Below are 18494 nucleotides of genomic sequence, written 5' to 3'. Positions count from 1 at the left end.
AAATCTGTCTACAGTGAAAAAACTAAATTTTACCAAGTATTTTTGGTCTCATTTCCAATGCATCTTAATTCCACTGAATTAAGATGACAGTGTAAGAAAAGAGATAAACGACTGTACCCAACGAATCACAGAAACCGAAACATGTATTTCTGATGCGGAGAGTGAGATAGAAATGCTACGAACTAAGGTGGATAAGCCAGAGTCCAAGAAGAAAGACTCGGAAGATAAAGTTACGATCTGGAGGCTAGGTCAAGACAAAATATGTTGTGAGTTTTGTTCTGTTGTTTAAGCTTCTCAAATGTTCATGTTTGTATGTGGTAAACTTTGTTTTTTATTTCTTCTCCATTTCTGGTAATTTGGTGGATCTTACATGTCACAAGCCTTAAATCTTAAAATAGTTACATGGAACTGCAGGGGCCTATAACGTCTAAAGAAGGTCAAACAAGTCAGTAATAAACTGCAAGATTTGGATTCCAGAATAGTTTTTCTACAGGAGACGTATCTTATGGAAGAGGACGAGGGTCAGGAGGTGAGGCGATGTATTCACTTCAACATTTTCTTCTCAAGCAAGAGGAGTTATGACTCTTATCCACGAATCTGTCCCATTTCTTGTAAACAATGTTATGAAGGATAAGAAAGGTAGATGTTTGATAGTTCAGGGTTCTTTACTATCGGAAAAAATTAACCTAGTTAACGTCTATGGTACTAACTCAAATGATTCTGGGTTTTTTCAAAACTTGTTCCTCTGACTTTCATCGTTGCAGTGGCGCTTTGTGATCGCAGGGGATTTTAATTGTACTCTTATTCCAGAAATAGATAGATCCACAGGGTCAGATCTGACACATAACATCTGTAGAACAACTATGTAGATGTTTATGAAAACTCTTAGACTGGCAGACATCTTTAGGGAACTTCAGCAACAAACCAGAGCCTACTCATGTTATTCAGCAACATTTCAGACATACTCACGAATAGATTATTTTTTATTTCATTAGAACTAATATCCAAAATTCAAAACGAATGGAAACATAGTGATTTCAGATCACGCTCCATGTTGTCTGAGCTACTGTGATAAGAGTCTTACCAGGGATCCCCCTAGATGGCGCTTTCAGCATAAATGGTTGCAGGATGAGGATTTTGTTTAATATATAGGAATACAAATCGATGAGTTCTTTCAGTTGAACACAAATCAAACAACAGCATGCATCAGATGGGAGGCCTTTAAAGCATTTATTAGAGGTCATATTATTAGCTTTACAGGCAATAAGTCCAAGGAAGCCAAGACTAAAAGGCAGCACCTAGAAAATAAAATAAAGAACATTTAGGAGACGGTTTTTCAAACAAATGATACTGAGTTGAAAAAACAGCTCTTGATCGTCAGAGCAGAATATGACAAAATGTCCAGTCTCTTAAGATTGAAACAAAGTTTTTACGAACAGGGGGACAAGGCTGGAAAACTTCTAGCTTGGCAGATTAAACAGCTTGAAACAACAACCTCGATTACATCAACTGAAACACAGGATAAAACTCCAATAGATCCAAGGGATATTAATAATGCTTTTAAAGATTATTATCAGAAATTATATGACTCTAAAGGAAAGTTAGACCAAGTGGAATTAGACAAGTTTTTAAGTAGACTACATCTCCCTGTCATTGCAGAGGATTGTAGAGTAGACTCAAATATAGAAATAAATAAAGAGGAATTAGCACCGGCCATTAATGGAATGAAATCTGGAAAGCAACCAGGACCTGATGGTATCCCCATCGACCTTTACAAAACATTTAAGGACAAATTGCTCTCTTCCCTTCTAGACATGTTCATGGAGTCATTTCAAAATGGCACCTTGCCTCCCTCTTTCAATCAGGCTCTAATTATCCAGCTGCCAAAACCGGGTAAACCTCCCAATAAATGTGAAAACCTGAGTCTACTGAACTCTGATCTCAAAATCATCTGTAAACTATTGGCATTGCGACTGCAAAGAATCTTACCAGATATTATAAATAAAGATCAAAATGGGTTTGTAGTTGGGAGGCAAGGATACCACAATATTAGGAGGGTCCTGAATATTATTTGGTTCAAAAAGAACGCTAGTGACACAGCTCTTCTTTCAGTGGACGTTACTTTATTAAATGGGTTAAAATATTATATAATAATCCAACTGCAGAAATAGTATCAAAGGGCAATTCAGATCAGGAAGGGTTGTCGCCAGGATGCCCTCTCTCTCCCTTACTATTCACACTGGCAATCGAGCCTTTGGCATCAGCTGTTCGTCTCCATCCACGAATCTCTGGATCACGGTGGGACCCACAGAGCACAAAGTTTCTCTATTCGCTGACGATGTTATTTTATATTTGGGTGTTCAGATTTTCCCAGAACTACAGCAGAAATACAAGCATGTAATTATCCGAACAGGTTCTCTTTGTAGTTATTACATGACAGTAATTATTTTTACTCAACTCAGAGAAATAAAAATGTGAAAAATCTCAATAAAAAATATATTGGTAAAAAAAAAAATTCAGGTTCTGCAGCATCTCAAATCCCAACTAGAACTTCTTCAGAAGAATTAAGCTCCTTTAATTTACCACATTTCTATGATAAATTACATTGTAATCTTATACTTTCCAGTATGTTTTAAATCTCTAAATGGCACTGAAGTGACTTATGAACTGCAAACAGGCAAACTGGGGGCAGATCCACAGTGAATATTTCGTAATCTGTTGATCTTGGTGCATGGGAGCTCTCCTCAGCTTGTTGACAGACAGTTGGTGGGGAAATCAGAGTGGCTGAGGTTAAAGGTCGATGGGGACAAAGTTCCACGTAAAACTGACTCAAAAAACACAGCGATCGTGCTAACAGTGACATGTAAACACAAACGTTAGAGAAAAATTCAAATCTGTGTTTTTAGGCGTTGCTTTGTGTCTGATTCAGAGCGTAATGTTTGTGCGTCTTGCTTTGCGTTCCCTTTGCCTCTGAAATGGCTGATGTATTGACTGGGAGGGCAAACAGAAGAGCAAACATTTACTCCTCTTTTACTGACTGAGCGAGGCGAGCGTTGGGTCTGTGTCCTTTGTGTCATCATCTGAAGAGGACAAATTCACTCAATCGTCCGGAGAGAGGAGTCGGGATTTTCACTGTAAGCTAGCTTTGGAACAATTCGACTGGGGGATGTGAAGTAAAAATTGTTGTATTGTTTCTTTTAACAGTTTTATTTAATTCTTTTACTCGTTTAACCACATTAGTATTGCTCAATCTGTTAGAGTATGTAGGCCAGAGTTTCTGTAGAACCAGTCAGAGGGGTGCAGCGATTGCTGATGGCGACAACGCCTCACCATACATACCACAGCAAGGTCCAGTATTTGTTTACAGATAGTTTAGATAATTATAGTGTGATGGAATAAGTCCTGAGGCTCAACAAGTTTCTCTATAGAATGTCACCAGCTCAGAGTTTTGAGACATTTATTCTGACAATGTTTTTGTTATGCAAAATTGTTCCATTAGCAAACCTGATTCTTGGAAACTCACATATTTGACATAGAAGATGTTTATCATCCAACTGAGCCACCCTATGGATACGTGACCTGCATGAAAATTGTTCAACTGAAACTGGAACGACCACATTGTGTCATGACTTCTATATATTGTGAGGGCTTTGCAGCTGCAAGTCAGACCTCAGAGCAGCTGCTGCTGTGTTGTTCTCCGTCTGCAGACCAAATAAAGCTTTGCTCTTTGCCAGAGTCTCAGCCTGATCTGTTGTCACACAGATTTCGTCCACAGGGAAGCTTGGTTCGTGAGGTGAAAGCCCTGATAATTAGTTTGACGTTATCTTTTTCTGTGGTTTGCAGCTGAGTAAAAAGGCGAAGCAGTCACCAACGTGCATGATGAGCAGCGCAGTGGGGCTGTTTGTCGCCGCTCTGCTGTGTTTCTGCAGCTCTGCGTTCGGGCAGGTAAGAGAAAAGAAAACGTTCGAAAAGAGAGAAGAGCTTTGAGATATGAGAAACTCTTCAATGACTTAAAGAAACCACAACATTTTTTCAGTTTTTTGATTTATTGATTTATAAAGAGCTTAAAAATAACCAAAAACAAAATCTCACCAAGTCATTTTGGTTTAGTTTCTAGTGTAAATATCTTCGTACACTTGAATTAAAACCAAACTAGCTTAAAAGTAACTTTTCAGCAAGATGTAGAACAGGGTGTTCAAAGTGCGGCCCGAGGGCCATTTGTGGCCCTTCGACTGATTTTTTTGTGGCCCCCGACTGCAGTTCATGAATGATACAAATTTATTTATTTTAATCCATGGTAAAAAATTATTTGGAATAGAAAATGTTAAACATAACATAAAGTATTTGTCTTTTCACTTGCATAATTCGACTTTTATTGAATGTTTAAAACTCATCTAAACGTTTTGAAATGACCCAAATCCTGCTCTTATAACTAATTTGTTCAACTAAGCCTAAAATAATTTAAAACTAGATGATTTAATACAGCAAGCGTGCAAAATTCTTTTGAAAATTTTTGTTATATGATGAAAAACAAACTTCTTTCAAGAAAATAAATAAAAAATAACTTTATTTACTTGATTGTAGGTTTATTTTGTTCTTTTGACTTAACGAGTTTGACCCATAAGAAGTTTGGACACCCCTGATTTAGGAGTTTATTTTAAGTAAATAATTTATTAATATTGATTAAAAAAAGTTCTAGTTCCACTGGCAGATTATTTAATTTAAAATAAGATATTTTCGATAATACGGAAAAAATGTTTACAACCTGCCCAGCAGGAGATCTGTGATTATATGTTGAGTTGGTGAGTTATAAGCTAATTTTATTAGCAATTAGATCCAAATGAGAAATCAAATTTTCATGAAACTCGTCAATAAATGCTAGGGTTGAAATGAAATCTGTAACGTGGAAATAAAGAAATAAAGAAAACCTTAAATATTAAAAACATATACATAGATAATACCTGAAATTGAGCATTTTATTGTGGGTGCCTTTACTCCAAAATGATTTTAAACTGCTGATGTATTTGTGAAGCAAAAAACAGTTTAAATTTGTTGATGCTGTGACTGAATAACTTACGTATAAAATTCCAAGTAATTATATCTTATTGTGTCTTTCCAAAGCTAATTATATTAAATGTGGTTCCTAAAACTGAAGTGCAGATTGAGCAAACTTCATTCAGTTATTCACAAACTACTTATAACGTTGTTTTTTTAATGACACATAATAACACCGTCATCAGCATAAAAGGAAACCAAAATATGAAAAGATAAACGGTGAGAATGTGATTTTCAGGCTTGTTCACTGCAAAAACAAAATGTTACCCACTATTTTTGGTCGAGTTTCTAGTCTAAATATCTTAGTACACTTTAAATTAGACAAAAATTACTTACAAGTAACTTTTTCCTTAGTGATAAAAAGAATTCTAGTTTCACTGGCAGAGTATTTCACTTACAATGATGGACAAAGAATACTTTTAAAAGTATTTTTTTTTAAATAACAGTCATGTAATTTAGTGTAAATATCTTATTACACCTGAAATAAGACAAACTAATTTACAAGTAACTTTTCTGCAAGAAATAGCAGCTTTTTAAAGTGAATAATTACTTAATATTGATTAAAAAGTTCCAGTTCTTTTGGCAGATTAATTTACTAATAACATAACATTTTCCCATGTTATAAATTCAATAAATCCATTGGAACTAGTAATTCTTAATCAATATTACAGAATCAGTAACTTGAAACAAGCTACTTTTTCTTGGAGAAAAGTTACTTGTAGGTTATTCCACTTGAAATAAGACAAAACTACGTTTGCACTAAAACTGGACCAAAAATACTTGGTAAAATGTTGTGTTGTCCGAGTGTCACATCAAAAAAAAGAGAGAAAAATTATGATTATGTCTTAGGAACCACATGAAATTGTTCCCTTACAGATGATTTCATGAACCAAGTGGTTTCACTTTATCGCTTCCTGTGACATCTTAAATAAAGAATATACTTTATCAAAACAGGCTAAATTTATCCCACCTTCAGTTTTGTCATAAATGCCTCAAATGTTAAAAAGAAATTCGCTTTTCTCTCTTAAAATAAAGATTTAATCTTTTGTGTGAGAGTTTGCCATTAACGTTTCTTGTTTTATTGGTTGGTCCAGACGGGCGTGGACGGCCAGCGAGGCGTTCTGGTTTTCTGCGATGACCCGTCAGTGCAGAAGGCCGTCACCAGCGCCTTGCATGAGTTCAACAGCAAGCTGACCGTCGGACAGAAGCTGGCTCTGTTTGAGATCAGAGTGGCCAAGAAGGTACAGCAGCTGGAGAAATAATGCAGCTTCCTGCAACATGCAGGAAAACTCATGATCTCATTAATATGCACGATCTCATTAATATGCATGATCTCATTATTATTATTATTCCGTAATTCAGACAGAGTCAGATGTGATGAAGTCATGTTTCCATAATCTTGATTTAGACATAAATTGCAGCTTTTGTTGAATTTAGAAATTATTTTTCAAAACAAACTCCTGAAATGGCTGACAAATTCCTGGAAAATGCTGTTTGACCCTTTGACCTTTGCTACATGCTGATTGCAGAGTTGTGTAGTAACTGGTTAAATTTACTCGGGTACGTTTACTTGAGTAACTTTTTTGGAAAAGAAATAATACTTTTAGGAGTATTTTTACACTGCAAAAACAGAAAATGTTAAAAAGTGTTTTTGGTTTTGTATAATGTATAGTAACATGATCATCAACATAAAAAGACGCCAAAATCTAATAAATAAACAGGGTGAATGTAATTTCCAGGCTTGTTCACTGGATAAACACACAATCTTACTAAGTAATTTCCAGTCTAGTTTCTAGTGCAAATGTCTTAGTACACTTGAAATGAGACAAACTAACTTAAGTAAGTTTTCAGCAAGATTTAGCAGCTTGGTTAAAGTAAATAATTCCTTAATATTAATGAAAAAGTTCTAGTTTCACTGGCAGATTATTTCACTTGTAACAAGATGGTTTTTCCCATTTTTTAAGTGTAATAATCTGCCAATGGAACAAGTATTTTTTCATTATTATTAAGGAATTATTGAATTAAAACAAGTTCTGATATCCTGCTTTAAAGTTACTTTATGTTAGTTTTGTTTAATTTCAAGTGTACTAAGATGTCTTCATTAGAAACTAGATTAAAAATATGTTTTAAGATTTTGTGTTTTTGCAGTAGTGCAGTAAAAATACTCCTAAAAGTATATTTTTTACTCTTACTTGAGTCATTTCTTTTTTTGATATTTTAACCCCCATTGAGAGTAACTTTACAGATTTCTTTTCTTGCCCAATTTTATGTTGTATTTATATGAATTATTTTCATTTTGATCTTTTAAATGCCAACATTTCCACACAACCTTACATCGTGGTCCGTTTGATGTTGTATTTTTTTCTTGGAAAAAACTTCCAACTTTTGAAACTGAAATTTCTAGTGTGTTTGTTTTTTTTTAACAGAAATTTATCAGATTATTCTCAAAATTTCTGTGTTTTTCAGAGCAAATTTTATACTTTTGGAGCTCATAGATTGGAAATATATTAATTTTTTTGGCCCTAATATTCTGTTGCATGATTGTGAGGGTTTGTGTGCAGACAGAGGACGGATCCGACTCCATGTACTACCTGGAGTTCACCAGCAGGAGGAGTGACTGTCCAGCAGGGGGCAGCAAAAACTGGACAGACTGCGACTATCTTCCCACCGGATCTGTGGTAACGACATTAAAATTATTAAAGGATATTAAATAATAAAAAAAACTCTCTCTATCTTAATATTTGTGTTAGAACAAAGTTTAAGTTTTAAAACTTAAACTCTACGATGTTTTTCCTCCAGGCAGCGATTTCATGCAACTCTACAGTCCACATGAATGAGAAAGAGACCGTCACTAAAGAGGTGTATTGTAATGTTGGTGAGTGAATGATCTTACCAGAAACTGGAAATGATCAACTAGTTACTCAACTTGCATCCTGCAGTGGAGCAAAAACATTTAAATCAAATAAATTATGGTACATTTGCATTTATTTAGCCATAGAAAATCTACAAAAAACATACAAGGCATAAAATATTGAAATAATACAATATCTGAAATAATAGACTTAAGAGGTGAAGGTCAAAGCAAAGAAGATTTTATCAAAAATGTCTCAAAATTTGTAAAAGCAAAGCAGTTTTAGAGAAAAGTTTTTCTTATAACAATATTTTTCCCAAAAATAGAATAATCTGCCAGTGGAACTGGTAATTATTCATCAATATAAAGTAATTATTGACCTAAAACAAGCTCCTATATCTTGCTGAAACTTTACTTTTGGGATAGTTTTGTCTTATTTAAAGTGTAACATGATATTTTCTCTAGGAACCAAAATAAAATCATTTGGAAACATTTTTTCCTTTCCCACAGTTTAACATATTTGTAGCATGATCTTTGCATGTATAGCGTACAGTAAAAACACTAAATATTACAAAGTATTTTGTTGTAGCTTCTAGTGCAAATATCTTAATACACTTTAGATAAAACTAACTTACAATACGTTTCAGCAAGAAATAGGAGCTTGTTTTAGGTCAATAATTACTTTATCTTGATGAAAAATTACCATTTCCACTGGCAGATTATTATTAACAGCACATTTTTCCCATCTTATAAGTGAAATAATCTGTGGTGGTTCTGGGATTTTTCCATCAAAATTTCGACGCTTCTGGTCAAAAAATCAAAACAACAACATCGTCCAAAAGGTTTTCTTTGAGACAATATTTGAACTTTTTCCACATGTTGCAAACTGGACATCAATATGATCTCTCCATTTAATTCTCATCAACATTCTCACTGCAGTCTTGAATTAAGAAAGATTACTTTTGTTTATTGTGTGCAAAAAGTCAGATATCTGAGTGCTCCTACAGAATCACGAGTTAGATTAAATAAATATTCCTTCTTGTGTTCTTCTGTCACATCATTTTGCTTTAAAAAACTTTTTCAAATAAGAAAAACATGTACTGGTGGGTGTGGAGAAACCAAGATTGTGAAATACATTGAAGCAAATACAAAAAGCCCAACATTAACCTATCACTGCATGGAAAGCGGCTGCATGTAGACTTTAATCTGTTTGCTTTATAATCCCCCGGCGGAGGCAAATGCAAACAGATTCTTTCAAAGCGTGAGGCAACAATTTCCAGGATCAACATGGAAAATTCCTTCTTTTATAAAATACTTTTTTTCTGCTGAAGGATTTAAACTCCTTGTATTATTTTGTTCATTATTTGAAATTATATAAGTTGATTCTGAACTGCTGATGTTTAGATTTTACACATTTTGAACTGATCTGATCTATTAGAAGAAAAGTAGATACCAGTTACTAAACATATAAACGTTTGGCAGAAAACAGTAAAAGAAGAAATGAAAACACAGAACTTAATTAAACAGTTTGGTGGTTTGATGCCTTCAAGTGGTTTTTCTCATTTATTTTCTGTTATCTTGTTCACTTTAAACACTCAAAAGATCCTAAAAATTATTGATTTACCTTTTGAACACTCCTCAAACAATAAATCTTAGCATGTCATTTTTGGCTAGTGCAAACATATAAGTACACTTAAAATAAGACAAACTAACTTAAAAACAATTTTTCAGGAGAAAGGAGCTTGTTTTAAGTCAATAATTTTTTAATATTGATGAAAGGTTACTAGTTACAATGTCAGATTATTTAGAGGTACTTTTTAAATCAATATTAAGGATTTATTGATCTAAACCAAGCTCATATCTCACTGAAAAGATAATTGTAAGATAGTTTTGTCTTAATTCAAATGTACTAAGATGTTTGCACCAGAACTAGATAGAAAGTACATGGTAAGATTTGGTGCTTTTGTTGTGAACAAGCTTAGAAATAATATTCTAGTCTTTGGTGTCATTTTATGATGATGACAGTGTTATTATACATTTTTTGTGCGTCATTAAAAAACAAGACATTTTTCCCAATGTTAAAAGTGGAATAATGTGCCAGTGGAACTAGTACTTTTTATATCAATATTAAGGGATTATTGACATAAAACAAGCTCCTGTTTCTTATTGAAAAGTTAGTTGTAAGTTAGTTTTGTCTTATTTCAATTGTACTAAGATATCTGAACTAAGATTTGTGTTTTTGTAGTGTTCCAGCCTGGAAATTACATTCATCTTGTTTGTTTTTGAGATTTTGGTGTCATTTTATGCTGATGACAGTGTTATTATACATTTTTTTGTGCGTCATTAAAAAACAAGACATTTTTCCCAATGTTAAAAGTGGAATAATGTGCCAGTGGAACTAGTACTTTTTATATCAATATTAAGGGATTGTTGACATAAAAAAAGCTCCTATTTCTTGCTGAAAAGTTACTTGCAAGTTAGTTTGTCTTGCTTCCAGTGTACTAAGATATTTGCACTGGAAATTAGACCAAAATGCTTGGTAAGATGTTGGGATTTCGAAGTGCTCAAGCCTAAAAATTACATTCACCTTGTTTATATTCTGGATTTTGGCATTATTTTATGCTGATGACGGTGTTATTACACATGGTTCGTTACAACATTAAATTATTTCTTTTCTTCAGACGGCTACATTTCCTCAGAGAAAGCGACGTGTTTGGGCTGCCCTGTGGAGATTGAAGGAAACTCAGAGGACCTTAAAGTTCCTCTGTTAGCATCAGTGTCCAAGTTTAACTCAATTTCCAACTCAACTCACCTGTTCACCCTGAACAGAGTCAGCCATGCCACTAGACAGGTACAGACTGAAAGTGGGAGGCAAAGACAAAACCAGTAAGAAATTATTATTCCTGCTCTGAACTTACTGTGCTTATGTTTGCAGGTTGTTGCAGGTTTCAGGTACAAGCTGAGATTCGACATGAAGAAAACGACGTGTGCAAAGGCTGAGCACAAAGATCTCAACGACCTGTGTGTCCCAGATGAGGATAATATGGTAAAAACATGAAATAAATCAACTGAATCTAGAATTTTTTGGATATAATTGGGTTTTTTACTTTTTTTAAAAAAACGTAATGCAGGAGTTTGCTAACTGTAACGCTACCGTGGATATGGCACCGTGGAGACTGGAGCAGCCGGGTGTCCTCCTGGCGCAGTGCGAAAACAGAGCCCTACCTTTGGTGAGACACTTACTTTGGTTTGCAATGACAAAAAAATATATATTTTTGACATTACCTTAAATGAGCTGCCTGTTTACAGCATGCTGTGTTCAAGCTGTTAATGGAAAGTTGAGTGGAAGGAAAGCTTTTTGGAAAAAGGAATATAAGAAAAAAACATCAGCTTTGGAGTAATTTCAGCAAAAACCAAGTCTAATATCCAAACATAAACCCTGCAGTAGGCCAAAACATTTCTGAATTATGAGCTGCTTTTTAAAAACTTAATGTTTTGATTTTATGAGAATGCTGAATTTTCATTAGCTGTAAGCCCAAATCATCTAAATCACAGGTGATCAAGAATGTCCTAAGAAAGGCAAATGGTGGCAGAAAATATTGGTAAAACTTCCCAAGATTTCAAAAGATTAATCTGAGAAATTTTCTTAAAAAAAAGAAAAAAAAGGAAATTTGAGCATGTGTGACCGGTGGACTTCTGCGTTGTGTGTTTATAGGACAAACCATAAAAACACCGAGTCTGGGTTTGGAGGCGGACTCCGTTTATTCAGCCTGTCAATCGGGAGATATTAGCATTAGCACGTAGCATGTGCTCCAGTTCTCCAACCCAATCTCTTCCCAGTGGAACAATTAACAAAAGGGAAGAGGAAATGAACAACTTAACATTTATAATGGTGCTGGAGGACCCTGAACAAAAGAAGAAGAAAGTAGGGCGGAGCTGGAGGACCAAACCCCTCATAGCAGACACAGAGGAACACAAAGACAGACAAGTATAAGAGGGCAAATAAATTAAAGAAAACATTTTGTGAAAATATACAACAATATAGACCCAGTTACACATGAAACATAAAAATTTGGTAGAAAAATACATTTTAAGATAAATATCAGAAATTCTCTTTAAAAAAAATAAATAAGAAAATTTATGTTTGAAGTAAAAAAAAAATTGCTAGAGAAAACTCCAATTTTGAGATTAAGCTCAGAAATGTAAAGAAATCTGCAATTTGAGTATGAAAAGTTGAACATTTGCTTGAAAAATATTCCAAAATCTTATAGAAAAACAAGAAAATTTCTGTTTCAAAAATCGTTTCTTTTTACTTTTGAAACTTTTACACTGCTGAGATTAATCTCAAAATTTAAGATTTTCTAGCAAATTTTTAACTTTTCAAAGTCAAAAATGTTCTTTTTTTCAATAAAATGTGTATTTTTTGGAAGAAATTTACTCCTCCTGTTTTTCCATCTATAACAGCCTCGTAGTGAAGTAATTTATTCGTCTCCATTTAATTGTTTGTACCTTCCCCTCAGCCTCGGCGCCGTCCTCCCGGCTGGTCTCCTCTCAGGAACCGGGATCCACCTCCGCCCGCCTCTTCACCGTCGCGGTCTCCTCCATCGATACAATCCCCCTCCAAGGCTCCAGCCAAAGAGGAATCATCCGAGGAGGACACGACGGCCTCCAAACCGTCAGCCTCCCCCAACGCCAACAACCACCCCTTCCACTGCCCCTCCAACCCCTGGAAACAATTCAAGCCGGTCCAACCCGTAGCGCCCTCCCAGAAGCCGCCATTGGCGGGAGAATTTAGTGATACTGACCTGCTTTCTTAAGATTCCTTCTCAAGAAGCCGCATTTATTGTATGTTCAGGTTTTTAAAAAGTGTCCTCAATGAATTATGTTTAACTGTTTTTTTTTCTTGTACACAAGGCTCTATTGATGATTTAAATCTTTCCAGAACCACCTTCGGGGCTAAAGGCTGTTAGCAGACATACCTTTATTGTAACCCCTGTTTCTATATTCTTTGGTTCAAAGTAACCAGATTTTCTATTTAAAAGTGTTTAAAGCCTGATATAATTCAGGCTTTCAGTGAGCCAGTAGCAGTACTACCAACTGACTACTCAATGATAAATGGGAAAAAAGGCTAGCTAGGGTGCTAGCGGTTAATTAACAGCTAGTTAGCCGTAGCATCAACGACCATAGATATGTTGCGTCAACGGCACAAAGTCACAGAACATAATGAAGACGTCTACGTGCGACCCAAACATTTGCCTGACAGAAAAGCCTCAAGACAAAAACAAACTGCATTGAATATGTCAAAACTAAGAGTCCTAACTTGTAGAGGAAATTTCCTCAAGTAATTTTCGTAGGAATACGGTACATATCTTTTTAAGGCAATTTAACCCACATTTGTGGATCCTTCAGCCATAACTTCTGATTCCCAAAGATCAACTATTCCACTCACTGAGGCTAGCACCAATTGGATGGACCTCTGTTGAATTGGGTCACTTTAAAGGTGTGAATTTTGCAGAAATCTGTTTTTTCTTTGGCATCAAACAAAATTGTTAGTAAAGTCAAAATTTGTAGCTCATGATTGATTTGTAAAGAACATAAAAACAATAAAAATAAAATTAAAAATAACATTTAAGAGTTGAATATTTGTGGAAATCTGTGAAATGTAATCATCTGAATGACTTAAAAAATCCCAGTAGACGTAGCAGTGACGAGCAAAAGTTTGCAGGAACAGTTTGAACTTGTGGACAGCACAGGAGCAAACACGCAGGTGAATGTTTAACAAATTTATTTACACAACTTCACAGAATGCCCTGGTGACCAGTTAGTCGGTCGGTCAGGGAATATAACCGTCGCCTCTCTGAATGTTGAGCAAAAGCAAAACAAATGTACATCCATAAATAAACCAGCAATAATAATGCGACTTAAATACCAAATGTCCCAAAACCTACAGGGAGCAGACTTAAGGTATTATGTAATAAGGTGAATGTATGCTTATCAAAATAAAAAAAAGGGGGAAAACAATTATAAAATCAGGAAAATAAATACTGATCTCATGCAAGTAGGATGTGAAAAAGTTCTGGCAGCACAGTACATTACTACACTAACTCACAGAGCTGCACACAAGTAAAATATTTTATATTCCAGAGAATTTGCTTGAAATTTAAAAACAGAATTTTAAATCCATTTTGTAACATTTTCTCCGTTCATGGCTCAATCCGAGGCTCAGTAGAAACAGTGCATTTAAACAAACAAACAAAAAAAAAAAAACCATCAGGCGACAATTGAATTCAATACAAAGACAAATGGCTTACATGGTAGATTAAACATTTTAGTCCAACAGTCACAATGAAAGCCACTAAAAAGGCAAGATTACGGCTTATTGCACTTTATTGTGATGAACTTCCTAAAGTGTTCTCGTTTTATGGATGAAGGTGCACTGCAAAAGCACAAAATCTAACCACATATCTTTAGTCTAGTTTCCAATGCAAATATCTTGGTACACTTCAAATAAGACAAAATTAACATGCAAGCAGCTTTTCAGCAAGATATAGCAACTTGTTTTAAGTAAATAATTCCTTAATATTGATGAAAAACATACCAGTTCCATTGGCAGATTATTTAACTTCACAATGGTCACTCTGCCGTTACTTAGCAACGCCAGCCAAGCCCAGCCAGTCACCTAGCAACCCAATTCTAGTTCTACTGGCAGATTATTTTCGCTTATAACAAAACACTTCTCCTGTGTTGTAAGTGAAATAGTCTGCCAATCGAACTAGTATTTTTCCCCCCAATAATAAAGAATTATTCAGTTAAAGGTAATTTATTAGATAGTTTTGTCTTATTTCAGGTGTACTAAGATATTTGAACTAAAAACTAGACCAAAAATATTTGGTAAGATTTTGTGTTTTTGAAGTGTGATTACTTCCAGGAGGAAAAACTTGGATTTTTCCTCCATTGGTAAAACAACCACTTTAACCAACCATGCTTTAGAAAACTGTTGGAATCTTATAATAACATTTTTTTTAGTCTTCAGTTTATTTACCAATCCCTCAGATCAAGATGTAATTGAGTCTTCACTGTGGCACAAATAACATTCACTACTCGTATTAAACAATGCTTCAGCCATCGGTGCTTATGTACAGTACAATACAGACTCTCATAATTACTACTAATTGGACATAATCTCTCCAATTCATAAAATTTCAAGTAACACATGAATATACATATATAAAAAAAAGTTTGTTTCCCCTTATTTATCTTTCCTTAGAAACAAATAAAAAAAAATGCTGGCAAATATTTCCTGCCAGTGGAGACGGGTTGTTTCCAAAACATTTAAAGACACCGTTATTGCAGGTGTCATGGCACATGCGTCGTTTTCCACTGGAACCTGCCAATGAAGCTCTGCAGCCTGCACAGAATGACTCAGAGGATGCATGGGATGACAACACACAGCATAGTTGCCACATCTAATGACACATTTTTTGTCAAACACTCGCTAAGCTATTTGCAAAACATACATATCAGACTAATGTCCAAAAAAAGGCAAGAATAATTCAAATTATTTAGCTTTTTTTCCCCCCCATCTTGTAGTGCTTTTACAATATGAGCTTTCACAGCATTCACTCAGAAAAAAACAACAGAAGGTCCAGGCTAATGATGCTGCATAAACAAAACAAAATAGCTGTACCAAATTAAAACAAATCGTCACTTTGGCCTCTTAATACACCTGGCTGGTCTGGTGAAGCTCTTCAATGTATTCATTTACCATAATGGGTTTTTAATTACCCTGATGATGTAAAATATTCTAATTTCTGGAGCATCACAAAGTTCATAGTTCAGCCCATTGAGAGGTTTAGTGTCACATGTTGAAGTTTTCAGCACTGATTACATGCCAAATAACTGAAATACTGAAAACATTTTACTTTCAACAAAGTTCCCGTTACACTTAATGTAATCATTAAGTGTCTTCACATTCAACAAACGAAGTTTTAATCCATCTTAAGTTGTCTTTTTGGCCATTTGAATACTGGTTGTGCAAAACTAATCAGCCATATTTCAGAGTCGGAAAACACCAACTGTTGAACGTGTGAAGCAAATTTCAATTCATGTTTTTAAGGCTTTTAAAAGTGGAGCCGTCTGTGAGGATAAAATATACAGTTTGTGTTGTTTTGTCACAAATTACTTCAGAATTAGCTCTGCTAGCATAATTTGCTTAGCTAAAGTTGCATAGAATTAGCCTAAAGTGACAGTTTTAGGGGTAAACAGCATTTTATTGTGGGTAAACTATGGAGGGAGCTAAAGACTGATGCGACGGGTAACATCCTTACGATAATACATGTGTTAAACTCTCAGGTAAAACTACCTATATGGAGAAAAGTGAAACATGCATACTCAGCACAACTCCTCATTAAGAGGACAGTTTGAGGCAAGGCAGCACCGGCTCAGGCCCGAACACAGAGGGGAACAATGCAAACTAAATGTCTCGTAAATTAAAGACAGATTTGGCTTGTCATAGAGGGCTTTTAAATCCTTCCAGAGGGTGCCGGTTTTTTATCTCTCCAACCTAATGCTTTTTTATACTGTACTTCTGCTGGCTTTCTCCTTGGCACTGAATAGCAAAAGGTTGTAAATAGGTTTTACTTTCTCCTACTACTATCCAATCACAGCACACAATTGGTTAGTCTGGACAGTATTTTGGGATAGAAAAACTCTCTAGGTTGAAAATATGTAGTCAGAGTTGATTTTTATGTTACTTGTCAAAAATATTGCTTGACTAAATTGACTATTTTCTATAAACCTCAATTTGTTTTGCGCTCTTAGTTCAGTTTAATTTACTCAGATTGTGTATTTTGGGACTTAACCCCATGTGTGTGTGTGGGTGTGTGTGTGTATGTGTGGTGGTGGTGGTGGGTGGGGGGGTCAAAGGTGTGACAATCTCTGTTCCTGTTTGCACACAAAGTGCCGGTGTGTTTTCTTTCCTCACTTCTTGTACATGTAATGCAAGACCAAAATGTTCCCTCTTGCAGTTTTGCTTCTCTAAATAAATGATTCTGGGCTGGACATAACAAATAGGCCAACTTTATAAATAAAAAGGCATCAGCATTATGTCTAGTAAGAAAAAATCTGCAGATCAAATGGTGCTAAAAGAGGCTTAAAGTGACAAAATTCCAAACATATTTACAAAATCAATAGTATCATCTGTTATATTTCTGACGTTCAAAATGAAACAAAATACATAAATTAATTTAAAACGTTGTAAATCTGTACACATTACGTTTTTACAGTGCTTTTTTTATTTTCAAGGAGAGGCATCTTTGCCCTGAAGTTTACGACAAGAAGTCGCCGGAGAAAGAAAATCTCAGGAGATCATCTCTGATGCTTTTTAGTCTTTAAATTTCTGCTCAAAAAACCCAAACAATGAAAAAAGGTAAAATTATCTGTGGAAGACATAGTAGATGGGAGATGATCCACAAAATCTGTGCACCGTTTCCTGTGCCTTCCCTCTCTCCAGCAAAGTTGAGAAAAAGTGCAGCACTGCAACGACTGAAGGTCAGCAAGTCAGACTTGCTTTGCAGCTACATTAACACCTTGGCGGACGTGGCTTCTCCAAGTTGTGTTGAATTTATTTAAAGCGCAGCAAAATAAGGGAAGAAATTTCCTTTTTCTTTTTTCTTCAAACATGAAAGTCTGGGGAAGGTTATTACCGTCAGGGTCCTGAGGAAAATTTGACACACTGACAAAAGCAGCACACCCTGAATAAAGGCAAACAAAAAGGAAAATGGAGGAAAACCCAGAACCTCGTTTACAAAACAAGGGAAAAAGTGCTTCAAAAATTAATCAAAAGGCAAACTTCATAGAGTTTCATAGAGTTTGCCGTGAATGGAAAAATAAATCCCTTCAAAAAGTGTAGTAATAAATACTCCTTGTTGAGTTTAATACGTTTAGTTTAGTGCATGCTGCCGAATCGTGTGGAAAATCCAGTCCATCTTGGTGGTCCAACCTCCATGGTGGGCATCGTTCATCTGCTTCATGAAATAATCCAAAGCCTCCTGCGTCACACAGGAAACAAAAACCCACAAAAAAAGGAGACTCTGAAGTCAATCTGGACGATACGGCTGAAAAACTTATCGTTATTAGCTTTTCATGTCAGACGATTTTTGTTTTGAATATCTATAATACCGATAACTGGTGACCATTCCTATTTTATCTACAGTTTTCACTCCAAGACGTTTTTTTTTTTCTAAAGCACTTATGAAATATGGGGTGAAAATGTAATTAAAAGATAAATACTTTGTTATATCTGATGTTTTTGTGAGAAGATTTTAATTTGTGGGTCCTAATTGAAAAAAAAAGTCTTGCACCAACTACCTGAGACACATTTGTATAATTTAAAGGTCACATAAAATCAATCCAGGAGCTGCAAATGGGCCCCGGGCCACACTTTGGACACCTCTGAGCTAAAGACTTTCTTCTGCCTACATCCCCCAGAATGCTGTGCGGTTCTGGATCAGAGCTCAGTGAATATTCCAACAGATGTATTGATATCGGCCATTTTTTTATCGCAATATATATTGTTAGATTTATTGTC

At 35.2% G+C, this 18494-nt stretch overlaps 2 protein-coding genes across 3 annotated transcripts in view; one reads left to right on the top strand and one right to left on the bottom strand.

Moving 5' to 3' along the window:
* The first annotated feature begins 2920 nt into the window (after window positions 1-2920).
* On the top strand, window positions 2921-13025 carry kng1 (kininogen 1). 2 transcript variants are annotated; one of them, XM_028027045.1, is made up of 9 exons: window positions 2921-3134; window positions 3844-3945; window positions 6150-6296; window positions 7617-7733; window positions 7855-7930; window positions 10588-10757; window positions 10842-10952; window positions 11038-11136; window positions 12427-13025. In XM_028027045.1, exons 2-9 carry the CDS (start codon window positions 3877-3879, stop codon window positions 12721-12723), a joined length of 1086 nt encoding a protein of 361 aa, XP_027882846.1. In that variant the 5' UTR covers window positions 2921-3134; window positions 3844-3876; the 3' UTR covers window positions 12724-13025. The 2 variants fall into 2 exon arrangements, with proteins under 2 accessions (XP_027882846.1, XP_027882845.1); XM_028027044.1 differs by lacking the exon at window positions 2921-3134 and adding an exon at window positions 3293-3348.
* A 649-nt stretch (window positions 13026-13674) lies between these two features.
* The window catches only part of pik3ca (phosphatidylinositol-4,5-bisphosphate 3-kinase, catalytic subunit alpha), a 28995-nt gene continuing 24175 nt past the window's right edge, over window positions 13675-18494 (bottom strand). The window contains exon 26 of the mRNA XM_028026993.1: window positions 13675-17955. Within this exon, the coding sequence (XP_027882794.1) occupies window positions 17848-17955 (108 nt within the window). The 3' untranslated portion in view covers window positions 13675-17847. The remainder of the gene's footprint in view (window positions 17956-18494) is intronic.

This window comes from Xiphophorus couchianus, chromosome 9 (genome assembly GCF_001444195.1).
Source record: "Xiphophorus couchianus chromosome 9, X_couchianus-1.0, whole genome shotgun sequence".
NCBI lineage: Eukaryota > Metazoa > Chordata > Actinopteri > Cyprinodontiformes > Poeciliidae > Xiphophorus > Xiphophorus couchianus.
Note: the sequence above shows the minus strand (reverse complement) of the source record. Positions and strands in the feature narration are given on the sequence as shown.

Coding starts and splice junctions, on each gene's coding strand:
- kng1 (XM_028027044.1), top strand. CDS start 3,313: ATGGCGACAACGCCTCACCATACATACCACAGCAAG. Junction 10,953..11,037: donor TCCCAGATGAGGATAATATG/GTAAAAACATGA, acceptor AACGTAATGCAG/GAGTTTGCTAACTGTAACGC. Junction 11,137..12,426: donor AAAACAGAGCCCTACCTTTG/GTGAGACACTTA, acceptor CCTTCCCCTCAG/CCTCGGCGCCGTCCTCCCGG.